Here is a 17,683-nt window from a genome sequence, read left to right on the forward strand (position 1 = left end):
CCCGTGTGCTGGGACCGGGTGGTGGAGTCATCGCAGGTCAGTGTCCCTTTGACTCCCGGCTCCGTGACTCGCCAATGCCTTGTGGGTGTCACTTGCCAGAGGTGACCCAACCAGCAGGGCTCGTGGCAGAGCTGGCTCCCTGGGGAGTGTCCCTGAAACTCTGCCTGGCCCTGCCCCGGGAATGAATGGCCTGCTCCAGCTGCTGAGCTCACTGCCATGTGACCAGCCACCCGAGAGTGGCAGACTGTAAACAAACGCCGGCCGGCTATGCCACGGAGCCCTGGGACTCCAGCCCTGGCTGGCGAGATGCAGGAGGTGAGTGGCGATGCGCCAGCCCCCACGTGCAGGCTGCCCCAAGCCCTCTGCCCGCGAGCTCCCTGCCACCCATCCGAGGGGATCCCCTGCCCGCAACCACTTGGAAGTTGCTGGGGATTTTAAATGTCCCCCACTGCCTGGGATGTGAATGGAGCCTGAAACTGACCAGGCTGGGTTGCTGGCATTGCCCAGTGTGCCAGGAGAGCAGCTTCCCCCCCCCACTCAAGTGAGTGACACCCAGAGGGTTTATAGTGACCAGGGCGGGAGTATAACAGACAAATCTTATCCTGGTGCTCCCCCATTTGCTGTGTGATGAGTAGTGGGGTTTGAAGCGTGGCAGGCAGGGGGTGGGCTGTGCACAAGATACCGGTGTGGGACAGGACATGTGAGGCGGATGGTGCGAGGTGGTGTCTGGGGCATGGGGCCGGGGCTATGCGGGGGCTGGAGAGTGCCCAGCCTGCGGCTGCCTCTGGCTAGTGAATGAATCTCTGTTCCCAGTGGTGGCAGGCAGGCAGGTGGGTGTCTGGGGAGGAGCTGGCCCTCTGCTGATGCTCTTCTGGGTTTGCCGTGGGAGCAAGTTCCGCGTGGGTAGGAGCTAGCTGTGGGATGGGACATCTGGGTCCCCCGTTGCAGGGACCCCTCATGGGCACCGTCGGTAGAGGGGCTCAGCTGAATGGGCCACAGGGGCCGAGCTACCCTCTGCCCCCAGGAGGAGCTGGGTGCAGGGGACGTTTGCTCTGCCAGGCTGCGGCATGTTCACTTGGTGTTCGATAGTAGACCCCGCTGGCAGCCGGGCAGGCGATGTGTCCGTCCCCGTGCTCTGCCTGTCAGGTCAGAGCTGGCATAGCACACGTGTAAGTCATGGCTGTCTGGCATGCCAGTGCCGTGACACACGTGCAGGCAGGATGCGCCTCACCAGCTTGTTACAGCCCCCCCAGGGCTCTTCCCTGGCTGAGCGGTGAGCTCAGCCCTGTGGGATGCGGGGAGGAGACCGGGGAGCTGTGCTGCAGCCGTGTCCCACGCTGGGGTGCTCTCCATGCCACCTGCCTGCTAGCACCCCTGGGCCGGGGACGCCCTTGGGTGGCGTGCAGAGGAAAGGCCCCTGAGCCTGGCTCTTCCCAGCTCCCCATTGGCCATCCCCCCCCCCGGGGGCAGGGGGACAGGCTGCCCCTCGTGCGGTGCTTCGTGCACTCTTAGCAATGGGGCTCCTGCCCTGCCTTGTCCACCCACCTCCTTCCCTCCCTCGCTGCTGGCTCCCCGGCCTCAGGATGCCCTGCCTCTGCTCAGCCCCCAACCCCAAGTCCAGAGATGTCTGCCAGTGCGGCCCCCCGCTGTCTCGCTGGAGCCCCGCTAGCCTGGGCTCTAGGCTCCCGGGCCCAGGGATCTCCCATGCTGCAGTTGCTCCTAGACTCGTCCCAGGGCTGTAATGAATCGCCGAGCTCCCTGGGGCTGGGCTGGGCGGGTCCCCTCCAAACGCCCCCTGGGGTGAAGCCCCCTGTGGGGGGCTGTGGGCTGCCCTGACATGGACAGTGAGGCAGCAAGGCGAGTGGGGGGGTGTATGAGAGCCCCCCACCCCCACTGGGCCGATAGCTGGTGTCTGCCGAATGTAGACAAGACCCACAGCAAGAGGGAGAGCTCCTGAGCGACCCCCTCTGGCCAAGCTGGGAGCTGCATGGCCGAGACACCTTCCTCCACAGGAGGGTGAGTCAGGCTGCCCTGGGGGAGGAAATGGGGGAGGGGGAAGCTCGCGCCACTTCACTCATAGGCAAGGGTGCTTTAAAAGGGCCGTGCAGTGACACAACAGGGATCGAACCCCAGGCTTCAGGGCAGCGACCGCTCTGCAGCCAGGGGTCAGGAGGAATCTCCCCACCCCGGTGGCATCATGTGGCACAGGGATCACGCCCATGGGCACTGGCCGCCGGAGCAGCCCGGGGGCTGGACTGAGAGCATGTCTCTGTTCCAGTGGGGCAAACCCCTGCATACCTCCAGATTGAAGGTAGTCTTTGAAGTGTGGCCCAGGCTTGGGGGTAGGTGTGGGGAGGGACTACGCCCCACAGGCAGGGAGCGCAGAGGCATTGATTGTCCCCAGCCATGCAGGGTATTGATGGGGCCGGGCCAAGGCAGAGGGGGAGCTCCATGCTGGGAGGGGTGCTGGCTTGCTGGCCTTGGACATGGGGCAGCTTCATAGAATCCTAGAATATCAGGGTTGGAAGGGACCTCAGGAGGTCATTTAGTCCCACCCCCTGCTCAAAGCAGGACCAATCCCCAATTTTTGCCCCAGATCGCTAAACAGCCCCCTCAAGGATTGAGCTCACAACCCTGGGTTTAGCAGGTCAATGCTCAAACCACTGAGCTATCCCTCTCCCCCTTGGACAGTGCAGGCCGAGCTTCCTGAGCGGGTGCTCTGAGGATCACTCAGGGCTTCGACTGAAGCCTCAGCCCAGGGATAGTGGGGAGCAGGGCTCTGGGGGTAGACAGGCAGCTGTTGCCTGGGCCCCCAAGTCACCTCCCCCCCGGGTCTGCCGTTCCGCTGGCCCTGCGAGGGGAAGGCTCTGTATCCCCTGGCTCAGTCCCCTGAGGCTGGCCTAGGTGGGCTGGCCTGGGGGGGGCCTGTGAACAGCCAGGCTTCTCCATGAGGAGGGACAGGATTGGGGCCCCCCCGCAGCATCCACCTGGCCAAAGCATCTTCCCCTGCTCTGGCCGTGGGGGCCTGGTGGGTCTGCACCTGGGCTGGGTGCTGGGAGAAGGTCTGGCAGGTTTGGGGCTGGGCTGGGTGCTGGGGCATGGGTGCTTGGGGGGTCCAGTGGGTTTGCGGCTAGCTGGCTGCTGGGCGGGGGCTGGGCAGCGGGTCTGCACCTTTGCTGGGTGCTTGGCAGGTTTGCAGCTGGGCTGGGCACTGGGGGGGGGGGCGCTCTGCACCTCTAGGCGCTGGTGTCAACGGGCTCAGGCCCAGGGTGGGAAGGTTGGGAGGAAGCGCCACTGGGTCAGCTGCTCCCCCCCCCCCCGCCCCCGGCCTCTGCCTTCTGCAGTGGTGGCTATTGCAGCTGGGCTCGCAAGGGGTTAACATGCTGACCTTCACCTCCCCGGGCAGAGCTGAGATCCTGGCTGGGTCACAAACAAAGGGGAGGGTGGGGGCCTCGCCCTGCTGCCTGATTGTCCCCTCTGAGGGAGACCCAGACTGGAATGTGCGGGGTTGGGAGTGAGGGGGACCGGCAGAGCTGGGGCTAGAGGCAGGGTTGCCCACTGAACAGTCCCGTATTACAAGGGTCCTTATTTTTTCATCTGTACAAGAAGAGGAGTTGCTGAGCGCTGCAGGAAATACCCCTGGCGAATGGGGGTGAGTCCCGCTCAGTGTTGGTATTATTAATTTGAGGATATGAGGGGGCAGGGGTGCTAAGAAAACAGTCCCTTATTTTTGAAATACTATGTTGGTGGGGAGCCCAGGGCTGGGACAGCAGGGGGCTGCGTGTCAGGACTGAGGGGCGTGGGCAGAGCTGTGCGGGGAGCCCAGGGCTGGTACCAGGGGCCTGGGTGTAGGGATTGAGGGGTGCTGGCAGAGCTGTGTGGGGAGCCCAGAGCAGGGACAGCAGGGGGTGGGGGTCTGGATTGAGGGGCACGGGCAGAGCTGTGTGGGGGGAGCCCGGGGCTGGTACCAGGGAGTTGTGGGCTGGGATTGAGGGGTGCTGACAGAGCTGTGGGGGGGAGGATCCCAGGGCTGGTACCAGGGGGCTGCGAGTTGGGATTGAGGAGTGCGGGCAGAGCTGTGTACTAGGGAAGGTTGCTCTGGTCTGGAATACGTTCACTTCCCTGTACTGATGCCAAGGCTGGGTTGGGCGCTTGGGTTGGGCCGCTGATGCCCAAGGTTGGGCCCTTGCAAGCAGGTGAAGGGTTCTTATAAACCAGCCCAGCCCCACGCATAGGGGATGTCTGGGGTTCCGCTGTGGGGCAGGCTTGGCTTAACCAGTGATGGAGGGAATCACACCCCCTGACCCACGTGGCCCATGTCCCACACGGGCAGAATACACCACCCCCGGGCTGTGCCCTGCCCCCCTCCCCCCAGCAGGGCCTGCCTGCCCGCCCCCATCCAGCAGCTGGGCCTCTCTCCCCTATCTCCTGCCCCCCAGCAGGGCTGCACCTGAGCCCCCCAGCTCTTGGGCTGTCCCTCTCGCCCCTGTCTTCCCCCTCACACACACACACCCCGGGCTGAGCCCTGCCCCCCAGCAGGGCCTGCCTGCCTGCCCCCACCCATCAGCTGGGTCTCTCGCCCCTGTCTCCCCCCCGCCCCCCAGCAGGGCTGCCCCTGAGTCCCTCAGCTCTTGGGCTGTGCCTCTCGCCCCTGTCTCCCCCACCCCCACACACCCTGGGCTGTGCCCTGCCCCCCTCCCCCCAGCAGGGCCTGCCTGCCCCCACCCATCAGCTGGGCCTCTCTCCCCTGTCTCCCGCCCCCAGCAGGGCTGCCCCTGAGCCCCCACCAATCAGCTGTGCCTCTTGCCCCTATCCCCCCCCCCAGGGCTGCCCTTGAGCCCCCCAGCCCTTAGGCTGTGCCTCTCGCCCCATCTCCTCCCCACACACACACCCCGGGCTATGCCCTGCCCCCCTCTCCCCCCCACAGCAGGGCCTGCCTGCACCCACCGATCAGCTGTGCCTCTCTCCCCTATCTCCCCCTCCCCCCCAGCAGGGCTGCCCCTAAGCCCCCCAGCCCTTAGGCTGTGCCTCTCGCCCCTATCTTCGCCCACCCCCACCCCACCCCACCCCACAGCAGGGCTGCCCGTGAGCCCCCCACCCATCAGCTGGGCCTCTGCGCCCCTGTCTCCCCCCCACCCCACCCCACCCCGAGGTGTGCCGTGCCCTGCCCCCCCCCCAAGCAGGGCCTGCCTGCCTGCCTGCCCCCCCACCCACCCACCCATCAGCTGGGCCTCTGCGCCCCTGTCTCCCCCCCACCCCACCCCACCCCACCCCGAGGTGTGCCGTGCCCTGCCCCCCCCCAAGCAGGGCCTGCCTGCCTGCCCCCCCCACCCATCAGCTGGGCTTCTCGCCCCCGTCTGCCCCCCCGGTCATGGGCCGGGCCCCTCTCCCCGCAGCTCCGGCCCCAGCTCCAGGCCCAGGCCCAGGCCCGTGCCCGGCCGGGGGGCGGGGGGGGGGGGGGGGGGCGAGCCGCCATCTTCCCCCGCTGGGGGCCGGGAGCATGTGCAGAGCGAGGCCGCCGGCCCAGCCCGGCCGGGGAGGATGCGCCTGGCCGGCCCCGTCCCCTGCCCCGCCGCCGGGCCGGGGCCGCTCCGAGCCCTCGCCCTCGCCCGGCGCCCCGCTGAGCGCAGCCGCCGGCATCCCCGCGCCCCATGCGGCAGGCGCCCGGCGCGCTCTCGCCCGGCTCCCCGGGGGCCGCTGGGCTCCGCTCGCCGCAGCCGGCCCGCGGGGCGATCGGCCGGGCCAGAGGGTCAGTACAGCGGGGCGCCGCCGGGGGCGAGCCTGGTTCTGCCGGGCCCTGGGGTAGCAGCGGGAGGCCGTATCCCCCGAGGCGCGAACCCCTGGAGCGTCGGGGGCCGGCTGCTGGGCCTTCAGGGATGGTGTGGGGCAGGGGGGCCCTCTCCTTCGGGCGCGGCTTTGCTGGTAGCCCCGCACTGTGCAGCTGCGGCCCTTCACGAAAGCCGGGGGACTGTTCTCCCCATTGAACAGCTGGGGAAACTGAGGCACAACGAGGGGCTGTGACCCGGCCAAGGTGCCGCAGCAAGCGAGAACCCGGGGGCCCGGCTCCCTATCCCGCGGGGACCTGCGAGGCGGGCTCCTCTTTTAAACGTGGGTGAGGGGCTTCTGGGTGCAGCCTGGCTTTCCCGGGTGAGAGGAGGGGGGCTGGCAGGGGTAGGGCTCCCTGCCCCGGGGCACTGTCTGGATCTGGCCTCCAGCAGCTGGGCCAGTTCGGCACCAGCCCTCCCCACTGCTGGCTGGTGCTCAGACCCAGATGGATCCCAGCACCCGTGAATCTGGGCCTTTCCTAGCCTGGCACAGGGCAAACTGCCCCATGGGTTGGCATAACTGGCAGTGTGATTCATGTCTGGACTGAGGTGCAGCTGGGGGAAGGGGGCTGCGAGCTGGGATGGCAGGAGGCTGCTGGTCGGGGTTGAGGGGCACTGGCAGGGATGTGTGTGGCGGGGGATCAAGGTGCGGGGGAGTGCAGGGTGGCAGCAGCAGCAGGGGGCTGTGGGTTGGGACTGAGGTGAGCTGCCAGGCAGTGGGTGGAGGGGACCAGCCCAGGAGCAGCAGGAGGGGGGGCAGGTACAGGAGTGGGCAGCGTGTGGGGAGCTAGCCCAGGACCTGGTGCTCTCTGGCCCCTGTTTTCTAAAGCACAGGTGAAGAACTGCCTTGGAAGGAGGCAGTCGGCTTCCCGTGTGGGGCTGCAGCCTGCCCTGTCCAGCCCGGGACCAGTCCGGGCCTGGCACTGTGCTGTATCCGGGGAAGGGAGCACGCTGAGAGGGGCTGGATCCCTGGCCGTGGGCTGGTCCGTTCTAGGCAGAGAGTGGGCAGCATGGCATGGGATTCAAGGGGCAGCAGGTGCATGGATGCCCTGCTGGCAAGCACCCCAGGTGGGCGTGTGGAGCAGGGGTGTCCTCAGAGCTGTGGGGATGGGGGCTGCAGTCACAAGACCCCGCACCCTTCCTGGGGGGATGCTAAGGTCGCGTGCAGCTGGGTCACCAGCTTGCTGCATCTACGGTCTTGGACCAAGTCCAGTCTTCTAGCTGTTTCATGGAAATGGGCAGGGCTGGGTTGTTCCTGGGCCGGGCTGGGCGCACTGGAGCAGCACCGGGGTGTGTGTGGCCCAGTGTGTGCTGTTGGATCCAGGCTGTATCCACACACCATGCCAACGAGCTCTAAGCAGGGCGAGATGGGAGCGTGTTTCCCCTGCCAATTGCCACAAATGTCTGGAGCTCGTCTGGCTGAAGTGGAGAAAATACTGTCCTGTCGCTGGGCACCGGGGCATTGGTGGGCTCCCAGTTCCCCCCCCCGAGCGGCAGTTGGACCCGCTGCGTTTGCTGGGAGGAGCCTGAGCAGGTGCCGGCCACTGGCAATCGGCTGTGTGGGGTGAGGTGGCCGGCACCTGCTCACGCTCCTCCCAGCAAACGCAGCTGGGCAGCGGGTCCGACTGCCGCTTGGGGGGGAACCTTGTTCCTCTTGTGTGTTGGGTGTGTCCTAAAGCAACTGGCCCTGTTCACCCAGGGAGGGAGTTTTGCCTAGTGGTTGAAGGAATGGGGCTGGGCTCAGAACTCCTGGGTCCTATCCCCACACTTGCCGTCCGACCGTGGGCAAGTCATTTAGGCCAGTATTTTTGGAAGCAGACAGCACCCTGGGGTGCGCTCGGGGCTGCCGAGCACCCTCTGCTTCAGCCACGCTTGCTGGGAACTGGGGTGCTGGGCACTGCAGAGAGTCAGGCCCAGTGGGAGTCCCGGACATAGGAGCAGCAAAGCAGTGGCCAGCCTGTGAACGTGCCGGCTTCTGGCCTGCGGGACTCACCCGAGGTCAAAGAATGAATCCAGCCATCCCGGAGTGGTGGATCAGTGGGGGCCAGGGCCAGCCCCTGCCATAAGCAGGTGCCCCTCCATTGCCATTGGACATCTCTCCTGGGCTGTCGCAGGCTGGCTGCGTTGACTGAGGGCTGCCCACGGGGCCTCTGGAATAAGGATGGGAAATGCCCCCTCCCCATCCCCTGCAGTCTATGCTCTGCAAAACCATTGCCACCACCAGGGCCCCTCAGCTGGGCAGGTGATGGGACCCACAAGCCTTCCTGCTTCTGGAGAGGTGGGGGGAAGGGCAGTGTGTGGGGGGTGTTGTATTGTGTAGAGGGATGTGACCAAATTGGGAGGTGGTGTTAGGGAAGGGAGGGGTGTATGTAAGGAGTATAATGTTTAGAGGGGGTGGTGTGGAGTGGGTATGTGGAGTGCATTAGAGGGGGTGGGTGGGTTTATGATGGCAGGGGGGATGCGGTGGGGAGGGTGCTGGCAGGGGGGCATTGTCTGTGAATGGCAGGGAGCAGGGGGGCTCTGTCCATGAGCGGCATGGGGACACGGCAGGGGGGTGCTACTCTGGCTGGTGAACCTTTTGGGCGATGTCATGGGGCAACGCTGAGCACGTGGTCAGGGCTGGGCAGGTCTCATACCATCACAGCCCAGGGCCATCAGTGCAGCCAGCAGCCGGGTTTCTTGAAGGACCTGTCGGGTTCCCAGGTGTGGGGGCAGATGGCGTTGCCGGCTGGTGGCTGGGCCCAGAGAGAGGATGGGGCCTGTGCAGTTCATCGGGGCTGTCCCTGTTGCTGGGGGGCAGAGGCTGGTGGTTTGGGAGCTATGGGGGGTTGGGCAGGTCTGTGCAGCACGGGGCGGAGCTGGTGAATAGTTGGGAGCTGTAGCCCTGTCCACACTGAGCTGGAGCCGGGCGAGAGCGGCCAAGGCCCTGCTTTGTTCCCTTGCGCAGCTGCTCGTGGCTGGCGTCAGGCCGTGGGAGCACGGTGGAGGTCCTGGGGCGAGCAGAGCCTGGCCTCAGCACTACCGTGGGTTGGGGAGGGTGCTGCCACTGGGAGCCCCTCAGTTGGCTGCTTGTGGAGGGCTCCTGGCTCCGGCGTCTCCTAGCTCCCATCGTCCGGGCTGGAATCCGGCTGGGCCAGGGCAGAGATTTGACTCTGCACTCTGTGTTTAACCCCTTCCCCACTGCGCTGCTGCTCACCCGCCGTCAGGTCAGTTTATCAGCAGGGCTGTGCTCGGTTGACAGAGACCCACAGCAGTCAGCTCCGCCACCCCCCCCCACCCCGGGAGGCAGAGCAGGGGCATTATTGGGGAAACTGAGGCACAGAGTGACTTGACCAAGGTCACTCAGGGAGTCCGGCAGAGCAGAGAATTGAACCCAAGGCTGCCAATTCCCTGGGCCCCTGTCCTCTTTTCCCGCCTCCCAGGCGTTTGCTCTGCCCACTAGCCTGCGCTGCCTCTGTTGCCTGGGGGCGGATAGGAGGTCTGCCCTCTGTGTAACCTGAGGCTTGGGGCTTGCCAGCTGCCCAGGACACTGGCTCAGATGCTGGCGGGCATGTTTGCGGGTGCAGAGCTGCAGTGTGTTCACGCCAGGTTCCTGGCGCACCAGGGGTCGGAGAGAGAGACTCTCCTCTGTGGCCATGGCATGGGGCCAGCTGGGAGCCTGTGTCCCAGCCCCCCTTTGTGCCAGCCTGTGCCCCCCCAGCGTGCTGGCCCTGGGGGGAGAGGGAGTCCCTTGCATACGGGGCTGGCCTTGTTCTGCCCTTGGCATGGTGGTGCCTGGCAGCCCTGAGCTGGCCACGCTCCCCGCAGCGCGGCCTGGGCCTGCATGCCAATGAGCCCCTCGCCACAGCTGCAGGGCGCTGTGTAATAGGGGAAGCAGAAGACCCCCGCTCCTGGCCCACTGCCCTCCCCACACACAATGTGGCTGAAAATCCCCTCCAGGCTCGGATGGGGCCTGCTCCTGCTCCTCGCCTCCCACTGCAGCTTTGGGGGTGGAGGCACTCAGCCCCTGGCAGCATCGGGCCCGTGCACACGCCTAGGGGATACCCCCATCTCTAGGAAGAGGGGCAGCGACCGTGCTGTGGCTTTGGGGCTGGGCCTCTCTGGTCTGGGGACAAGTGCGGGCCTCAGCCCTAGCCGTGCTCCTCCTTTGCTCACCGTGCAAATGTGACCTGCTGTCCCAGCGCTGTGGGGCAGGGTGCATGCAGCAGCGTGGGGCACTGGGCAGCCCTGGGGGGCTCTGGTGGAGCGGTTGGGGGTGGTGTTTGGAGAGTGGGGGGGGGGCAGGGCCGTGTGATGTGTGACCCTCTGCACCTGCTCTTAGCGTCTGTGTGGGGGGAGGGGGCAGCTGCTCTGAGCCGCACTGGCCACCTGCTGCCCTGCGTCTCGGGGCTTGAGTCATAACGCGGATGCTGCCCCAACCTCCAGGCCCATCCCCGCAGGGAAACCCTTCGCTCCAGCGGGGCTTGGCGCTGACTAGCACAGTGCCTCAGTCGCTAACGCCCACTCCGTAGTATGGACGCACCCTCCTACCAGCCTAGTGCCGCACAGCTCCCCCCGTGTGCAGGGCCTCCCCCGGCTCGCTGGGCCCCAGTTCCCAGAGCGCCTCAGCTGAGGGCCGGGCCCGGACATGGGCCGTGCCCCTAGGGGGCCGCGCACATGTTCCATTAACTGTTCCCGGCTCAGCGGAGCATGGGGCGGGGGGTCAGACTGCGAAGAGCAACGCCAGCCTGTCTGTGTGCGCAAAAGGCGAGCGGTGCGTGGAAGACAATGAGCCGTGCAGGCTGCTAAGGAAGGGTCGGGGGGGGAGGGGGCTCAGTTTTGGGAGTCCGGTGTGTGGGAATTAGTGCCAGCCCCAAAGTCTTCAGCCCACTGCTGCTGACAGCGGCCCGCCTGGGAGCTCACAGCTCCGCGCCTGCCTGGCCAGGTGGCAGCTGCAGCTGCCCCAGGGAAGGGTGCCCCGTGGGGACAGAAGAGGGCTGGGCCTGGGGGGCAGGCGCAGAGGCAACTGGCTTGGCAGCCCAACTCGGTTCTGAGGTGCCTGTCGCTCCAGCTCTTGCGCTAGGTTTGGGGGAGCTGCGGACGGGATGGTCAAACCCTGAGCACGGCCCCGAGCGACTCCCCGTGTGTGCAAAGCACCATGGGTAAGACCCAGCCGGGGACAAGAGGAGCAGTCTGGAGCTGGGGGGCTGATCCTGCAAGGGGCTAGGTGCTCTCGGCTGCCATCAACGTGCTGCTGGGAGCAATGACACGGCAGGGAGCTTTCTCAGTCAGTGCTGGCCCCAGTACCCCAGCCTGGCACTAGGGGGCGCTGGCCTCTCAGTCAGTGCTGGCCCCAGTACCCCAGCCTGGCACTAGGGGGCGCTGGCCACTCAGTCAGTGCTGGCCCCAGTACCCCAGTGTGGCACTAGGGGGCGCTGGCCGCTCAGTCAGTGCTGGCCCCAGTACCCCAGTGTGGCACTAGGGGGCGCTGGCCTCTCAGTCAGTGCTGGCCCCAGTACCCCAGCCTGGCACTAGGGGGCGCTGGCCTCTCAGTCAGTGCTGGCCCCAGTACCCCAGCCTGGCACTAGGGGGCGCTGGCCGCTCAGTCAGTGCTGGCCCCAGTACCCCAGCGTGGCACTAGGGGGCGCTGGCCTCTCAGTCAGTGCTGGCCCCAGTTCCCCAGCCTGGCACTAGGGGGCGCTGGCCACTCAGTCAGTGCTGGCCCCAGTACCCCAGAGCAGTGCCAGGGGGCGCTGTGCTGCAGGGACCAGGGTGGGGGCCTCAGCAGGGGGCACCGGCCCCAATGCCCCAGTGCTGTGCTAGGGGTGCTGTGGGGGAGAGCGGGGTGGGGGGCTCAGCAGGGGGCGCTCTCCCCTCAGTGAGAGCTGGCCCTAGTGTAGTGCCGGAGAGCTCTGTGCTGCAGGGTGGGGGACTCAGCAGGGGGCACTGGCCCCAGTGCAGGGCCAGGGGGCGCTGTGCTGTGGACGAGGTTATCCTTGACCCACGTCTGGCAACGGGTGCTGAAGATGCAGGCCGAGGGGTATGAAACCTACCAGGTGTTTGATCTGGGGAAATCCGGCTGGGCCAAGCTCTCTTCCTCCCACCCCCTCCAGCTTCCGCAGGAGTGGTCGGAAAGCAGCCCCCCTATTCCGGAGCAGGGGCCGCAGCCAGGTGCACAGGCCCTGGGGGGCTGCAGGGTGAGGGCAGAGGAGGGCAGGGCAGAGCCTGGGCTATTCTCTCTCACGGCACCAGCGATCTCCATGGAGCTGTTGGCTGCGCCCTCAGCCAGCTGTTCTCCCGCGGGACCGGCTGGAACCGTGGGCAAGACAAGGACACAGTGTTAGGGAGCCAGGCCAGTGCTGCTCCCCCGGCTTGGACCGGGGACAAGCCCCCACACTGAGCCATCTGGCAGGTGCGCGGGGCGGCAGGGAGCACAGGAAATGCCCTGCTATGGTCCTGCATGCAGCTGGGGAGGGGGAGACGTTCCCTGGCGTGACCTGGCTGAGTTCCCAGGCAGGGCTGGGAGGGGGGCCCCCAGGCTGAATCTCAGGGAAGCAGGGACCAGCCCCATCCAGCTGGCGGGGGCTGGGGATGGGCTGCGAGATCCCCTTTGCTGGTGATGCTGAGTGCCCAGAACTGGGGCTAGCTGGGCTTACCCGGCCGTGGGGGCCAGTCTTTCAGCCGGGCACTTTGTTGGCGGTGCGGGCCTGACGGCGGCAGGGCTGACAGCTGCCCTGTTCTCTGCAGCCGTACGGGGCAGATCCTGCCTATGTGCATGGCGCACTGGGCTGTCTCCAGAGGGGGCCGTCCAGTGCTGTTCTCACCCCCGCTGTCCCTGTACCCAGAGCAGCTGGGGCCAGCCCTGCTAACACCCGGCCATGAAGCCAGCCTTCACTTCTAGCTCCACTCCCCCCCCCCGCCCGCCCATCCTTAGGACTAAAGGGATGTTCTCCTCCCCCCTTCCCACTCTGCTGTCTCATGGGAGCTCCCAGACTCTGAGCAGGCCCAGGGCAGCCACATGCCTGTGGCCACAGGGTCCCACCCTGTGGTCCCACCCTGCAGTGGCCTGCCTCCTTCCCTCCCTGGGGACATCCACCTGGCATTGTACAGCTGGCTTCTGGGAGTCGGAGTTCCCAGCCTGTGCGTCCTCCTGGCATTGTAACCTGAGGTTCCCAGCCATGCTATCCCATCCATACTGACTCAGCTCCGCAATTCCAGCTGTGTCCACACTGCAAAATGGCAGGGCTTGGACTCCAGATCCGGCAGGCCTCGGGCTCTGACCCACCCCCTGGCAGGGTCCTCGGACCCAGGGCCTGATGGGTTTGTGTGTGGCTGGAAGGGGGCTCGGGTTCAGCCCTGACTCAGAGCCTGGTCTTAGAGAGCTGCTTAGGGTATGGGCAGAGAAGAGAAATTGCTACCAAGCTGGCAGCACTGTCAGAGGATCTATAGCTCCGTTCACCCTGTGATCTCAAAGCACTTCTCAGCCCGAGTGCCCCGTCCTGTTCCCACTGAAGTTAGTTGAGAGCAAGATCTGCCAAGCTAATTCCTGTCAGGCAGGTTTTTGCCATGATCCCCAGAGGGGGAAACTGAGGCACACAGCGGCATCGTGCCTGGCCAGGGCTGCTGACTCCCAGGCTCTGCTCTGGCCTCTGAACAGCCCTACAGTGGGGAGGGGGGATTTCTCTTCGCCATTGGGCTCCAGGTCTGTTAAAGCCAATAGCGCTTGGCTCCCCGTTAGTGGCGTGAGCCCCTGACGGCTCAGCCGAGACTGGGTTTCTCTGGAGCATGTTCTGCTTCCTTCCCTCGGGATCACTGGGCAGGAGCCTGGAACCTGGCCCTAAAGGCTCATCCCCCAGCTGCTGTGTCCTGCCCCCAACCCCTCCCCCCGTTGTATGTATGGCACCTAACCGGGGTGTTGCCAATAGAGGGGCTGGGAATGGGCCATGGGAGCTGACGGACTCCCCAAGAACGGGAGCACTGGAGGTGCATGGAGTTCCCCTTATCTCACTGGAGGTCAGTGGAGCAATGGTGGCTCTGGCCCTGGTCCTAGCCAGACGGCCCTGGGGCAGAAGAATGTGGAGAAGGCCCGTGGCGCAGCGTGAGGCTGGTGGTGGTTGGGGGTTATTGGACATGTGGGACTTGCCTGGGGGAGAAGGGGGGATTCTTGTGACTCAGCCACCCACTGGCCCTTCCTACATCAGGTTGTCCTCTGTGCACTCCCTGGTGGGCAATGGTTAGTTCAGGGGTTGGACTAGGGGCCTCCCTTCTCAACCTCTGTCTCTCGGTTCGGCTGGGGCAGCCGAACCGTGCACTGCAGAGCCCTGGCCGCAGGCAGAGATTCTGTGCGTGGCACCGTTTGGTCGGGCACTGTGTGCACCCAGAGAGCAGACATGGGCTCACGTCAAAACCCTGGGGGCTCCTGGAGCCCTCGGAGGGCTAGTGCATGAGGCTGCAATGGGCTGATCTCAATGACGTCTGGGGGAGAGATTCCCACATTGACATGGGGTGTTTACGAACTGTTAATAGTGCTTCGCATGTGCCTATCACCAGGGTACCTGGGCCCATGAATGCCTTTCCTTGGAGGCACGCTAATTACGTGGCCTGCCAGTTGGGTTAGTAGCTTTCTCCTGATGGGAAAACTGAGGCATACAGCCTTTTCCAGGGCCAAGCAGCATTTCTATGGCAGAGCCAGAAATAGAACCCAGGAGTCCTGGCTCCCAGTCATCTTGGCTTCTGAATAGCAGGGATCACGGTGTGAGGAGATGAGCTGGACTGTGGTTCCGAGCCTGGCCAAAGCGAACGAAAATAAACCCTCCGGGGAGTGTGAACACTGCGGCTCGGATATCCAGGTCGCTGCGAGCGGGCCGAGATTTTCCTTTCCTCAGTGCAGTCTGTGCGTGGGGGAGCGGGCAGGGGGGTGTCGTGGAGAGATGCACGGGGGAGGCTGTAGACAGGGTGCCTTGTTGGAGGGCTAAGCAAGAGTGCAGGAGACTGAGGAGCTGTGTGAAATCCCGAGCCAGAGGCCCACCGGAAACAGCCTCTCCAGCCCGCAGTTAAATCTGACCTCTTGGCTGCTGATCAAAAAGTGTTCCCTGCAAATACCATCGAGTCTCTGTTCCAGCCAAGCTGGCGGCCGGGGAGAGAGGGTGGGAGCCAGCCACTGTGGACCGGAGCGGAGCGAGGGGGGTGGGCTCAAGGCAAACACACACACAAGCCCTGCAGTGTCCGGCCCGCGAAAGCAGGAACAGCCTCTCGGCTGCGGACAGGCTGCAGGGGCCACAGAGCTGGGCCACAGAGAGCGGTGCCCCTGGGAGGATTCCGGTTTTTTGGACAGAGAAGCCTTTAAAGCGTGGCTCAAAGGCTTGCTGATGTCTCGCAGCCCCTCCGCGCGGATGTCAGATTCAGCCGTATCGTGACGCTGCGCTCCAGCTGGCCACTGTGGCTTCCCCGGGTTACCGATCCACCGTCTGGGTTTTACGGAGGAGCTGTCCCCACGCGGTGGAGCCGAGCGTGCGTGCCTGCGGGGCCTTGGCAGACTGCCACCCACCTGGCATGGCACAGGGGCAGCGGGCTGGCCGGGGTGCCGCAGAGAGCCCGTGAGGGGCTGATCTGGGGTGACACCCACGCAGGCTCCCGTGTGGTTCTCCTCTCGCCAGGCGGGATCCTTTTATTCTGTCTAGAGGTTGCGGCTGCGCTCCCCAGGCTGTGCAGGGCACACAGGGACGGCAGCCCCTCACCCAGCCCGGAGCTCCAGCCTGCCGCCAGTACCGGACCTCGTGGAACCAGTGACAGCCGTGTAATGCCCGAGGCCCCGGTGGGAATCCTGGAAGGGCCCTTCTCCTCTGACCTGGTCCCCCTCGCGTGAGTGACTGGGGCATAGAGAATAGGGGTTCCCCAAGCCAACAGCCCCTTGTTCCCACCGGTGCCCGGCGTGGTGGAGGAGAGATGCGTCGCTTCGAGGTGCTGCGCCGCTCCTTCCCGTTTCTGGCCCGCTTCCGGGTCTATCGCGTAAGTCAATTTCGGCTCGGTTCCCACGGGTGAGCCCCCTGACGCGTCGGATCTGCATCCCGCCCCTTCATCCCGGGGCTGCTCTGTCCTGGCCGCTGCATGTCACGGAGCGTGAGCCGAGCCCTGGGGGGCTGCGGGTGGCGTGGCAGGGTTTTGCTGGATGGGGGGGCTGTGGTTGGGATGGCACACAACCCAGCCTGGCCGACAAGGTCTGACGCCGCCCAGAGCCTTAGCCCCTCCCCCTCACAGGGGCAGAGCTCGGACGCCCCCCCTCTACCGGCCACAGGGAGCCCGGCACCATCCTTGGGGCTCCCTGCTCCATGTGTCCCTTGCACCTCACCACATGTGTTGGGCTGTACCCCAGCTGGCAATGAGGCGAATGCCCCCCCACCCACGGGAGCTGGGACACTCTGGCCATGCCCTGGCTGGCTGCCGGCCGCACCCACCCTCCGTATTTTTAGACCAGACTATACTGCGGGGAATTTTAATTGTTGGCTGTAACCCAAGAGCTCCGGAGACAGAGCCCCAGGCCCGGGCTTTGTCTGTGGATGGTGGGGGGGGGGCTGTGTTAGGGGGCTCAGATTGGCCTGGAGTGATACCCCCCCGATTGGAGGTGCTGCAAACAGAGTTGGGAGGGTCCCGGGATGGAGTGGGAGGGGGGCGAAGTGCTGGGTGCCACTGGAAGGGAGGGAGGGAGCACCCTGTCTTCTGCTTCTCGGTCATTTTATGGCCCAGCCCCCCATGGCGCCAGGCACTGCACAGACCCAGGTGGGCCCTGCCCCAAAGACCTTACAGCGGGAGGCCGTGGCCGCGGTGCTGCATGTGCCCAGAGGAGGGGTTCTCCTGGCAGCATGGGTTGTCCAAGGTTGGTGGAAGAGCTCAGCTGGGGAGCGAGGAGACGCAGCCAGCCGGATTGTAGCCTCTCCGCAGGGCAGCGTGTCCGGGGGTGGCGTGAAGGGCAGCGCAGGTGGGAGGCACATGTCTGGAAATGGAACAAGCGGGTGAAGGAGACTGGACAGGGCAGATCTGCAGCGGGGGCCGTCAGTCGTTGAAGAGCTCTGCCCAGCATGGTGACTGCAGGGCAGCTGAGCTCTGGGGCTGGAGGGGCCCATGGGTGTGGGGCACACAGGGGCAGCCCCGATGGCTTGGCTCAGGCCAGGCTGGTGCTTTCCCGGTTTGCCATGTCGTTTCTGGAGCGGATGTCAGAGTGTGTGGGGTACGGACAGGAGCACTGGGGAGACAGCCCATACCTCCAGGGGCAGTAGCAGGTTTCCTCTCCAAACATTAGGGAACAGTCCCCTCTGGGAGCTCGGGGCCCCTGCAGAGCCAGCCTGGGGTCACCCTGCTCTGGGAGTTGGCCCCCAAGGGGGTCTCATCGGTGCTGGGTGCGGATCAGCACAGCCATGCTGCCGAAGTGGATGGGGAAGGGGTGCCCAGCTGAGCGCTGCCCTGGGCCTGGCCTGTGACGGCCTTGGGGGGCGCAGCATGCCAGGGGGATTTTGTCCCCCTCAATGAACACAAAGATGTAGCACCACCCATGAGCCATGTCCCTGCATAGCCTCATGGGCAGCGCCAGCCTTTCCTGCCACTCAGAACGGGGGGCAGACCCTCTGCTCGTGAGGCGGAGCTGGCAGCCAGATGGGAGAACTGGAGCTGGCTGTGGACAGACGCCGCCAGGGACGGACAGACAGATAGGCCCAGGGACACACTGGCTTTGAGGGGAAGCCAGAACCTGTCTATGGACCAGGGCACATGGGACGTCCATGCTCATGTGCCCAGGCCCCACTGGCCGGAGGGCCAGGATCGGGGTGGGAGGGGGCACACGCTCTGTTTTATAACCCAGACCTGCCGTCTCCAGTTTCCATCCCAAA

At 65.5% G+C, this 17,683-nt stretch overlaps 1 protein-coding gene across 6 annotated transcripts in view; it reads left to right on the forward strand.

The window, feature by feature from the left end:
• Positions 1 to 17,683, forward strand: part of TNK2 (tyrosine kinase non receptor 2) — a 76,518-nt gene that overhangs the window by 24,185 nt on the left and 34,650 nt on the right. Inside the window, exon 1 of one of the 6 annotated variants that reach the window (XM_048864634.2) lies at positions 5,659 to 5,749. The exons of 3 other annotated variants lie outside the window; for them this stretch is intronic. Coding sequence is in view for 2 of the 3 variants with exons in the window: in XM_048864631.2 (XP_048720588.1) it covers positions 15,750 to 15,812 (63 nt within the window). In the remaining variant the exon portion in view is untranslated. Of the gene's footprint in view, positions 1 to 5,658; positions 5,750 to 15,022; positions 15,813 to 17,683 lie in introns of those variants that run through there. 2 more of the 6 variants (XM_048864631.2, XM_048864632.2) reach the window with 2 other exon arrangements.

The sequence above is a fragment of the Caretta caretta genome, chromosome 9 (assembly GCF_965140235.1).
Source record: "Caretta caretta isolate rCarCar2 chromosome 9, rCarCar1.hap1, whole genome shotgun sequence".
NCBI lineage: Eukaryota > Metazoa > Chordata > Testudines > Cheloniidae > Caretta > Caretta caretta.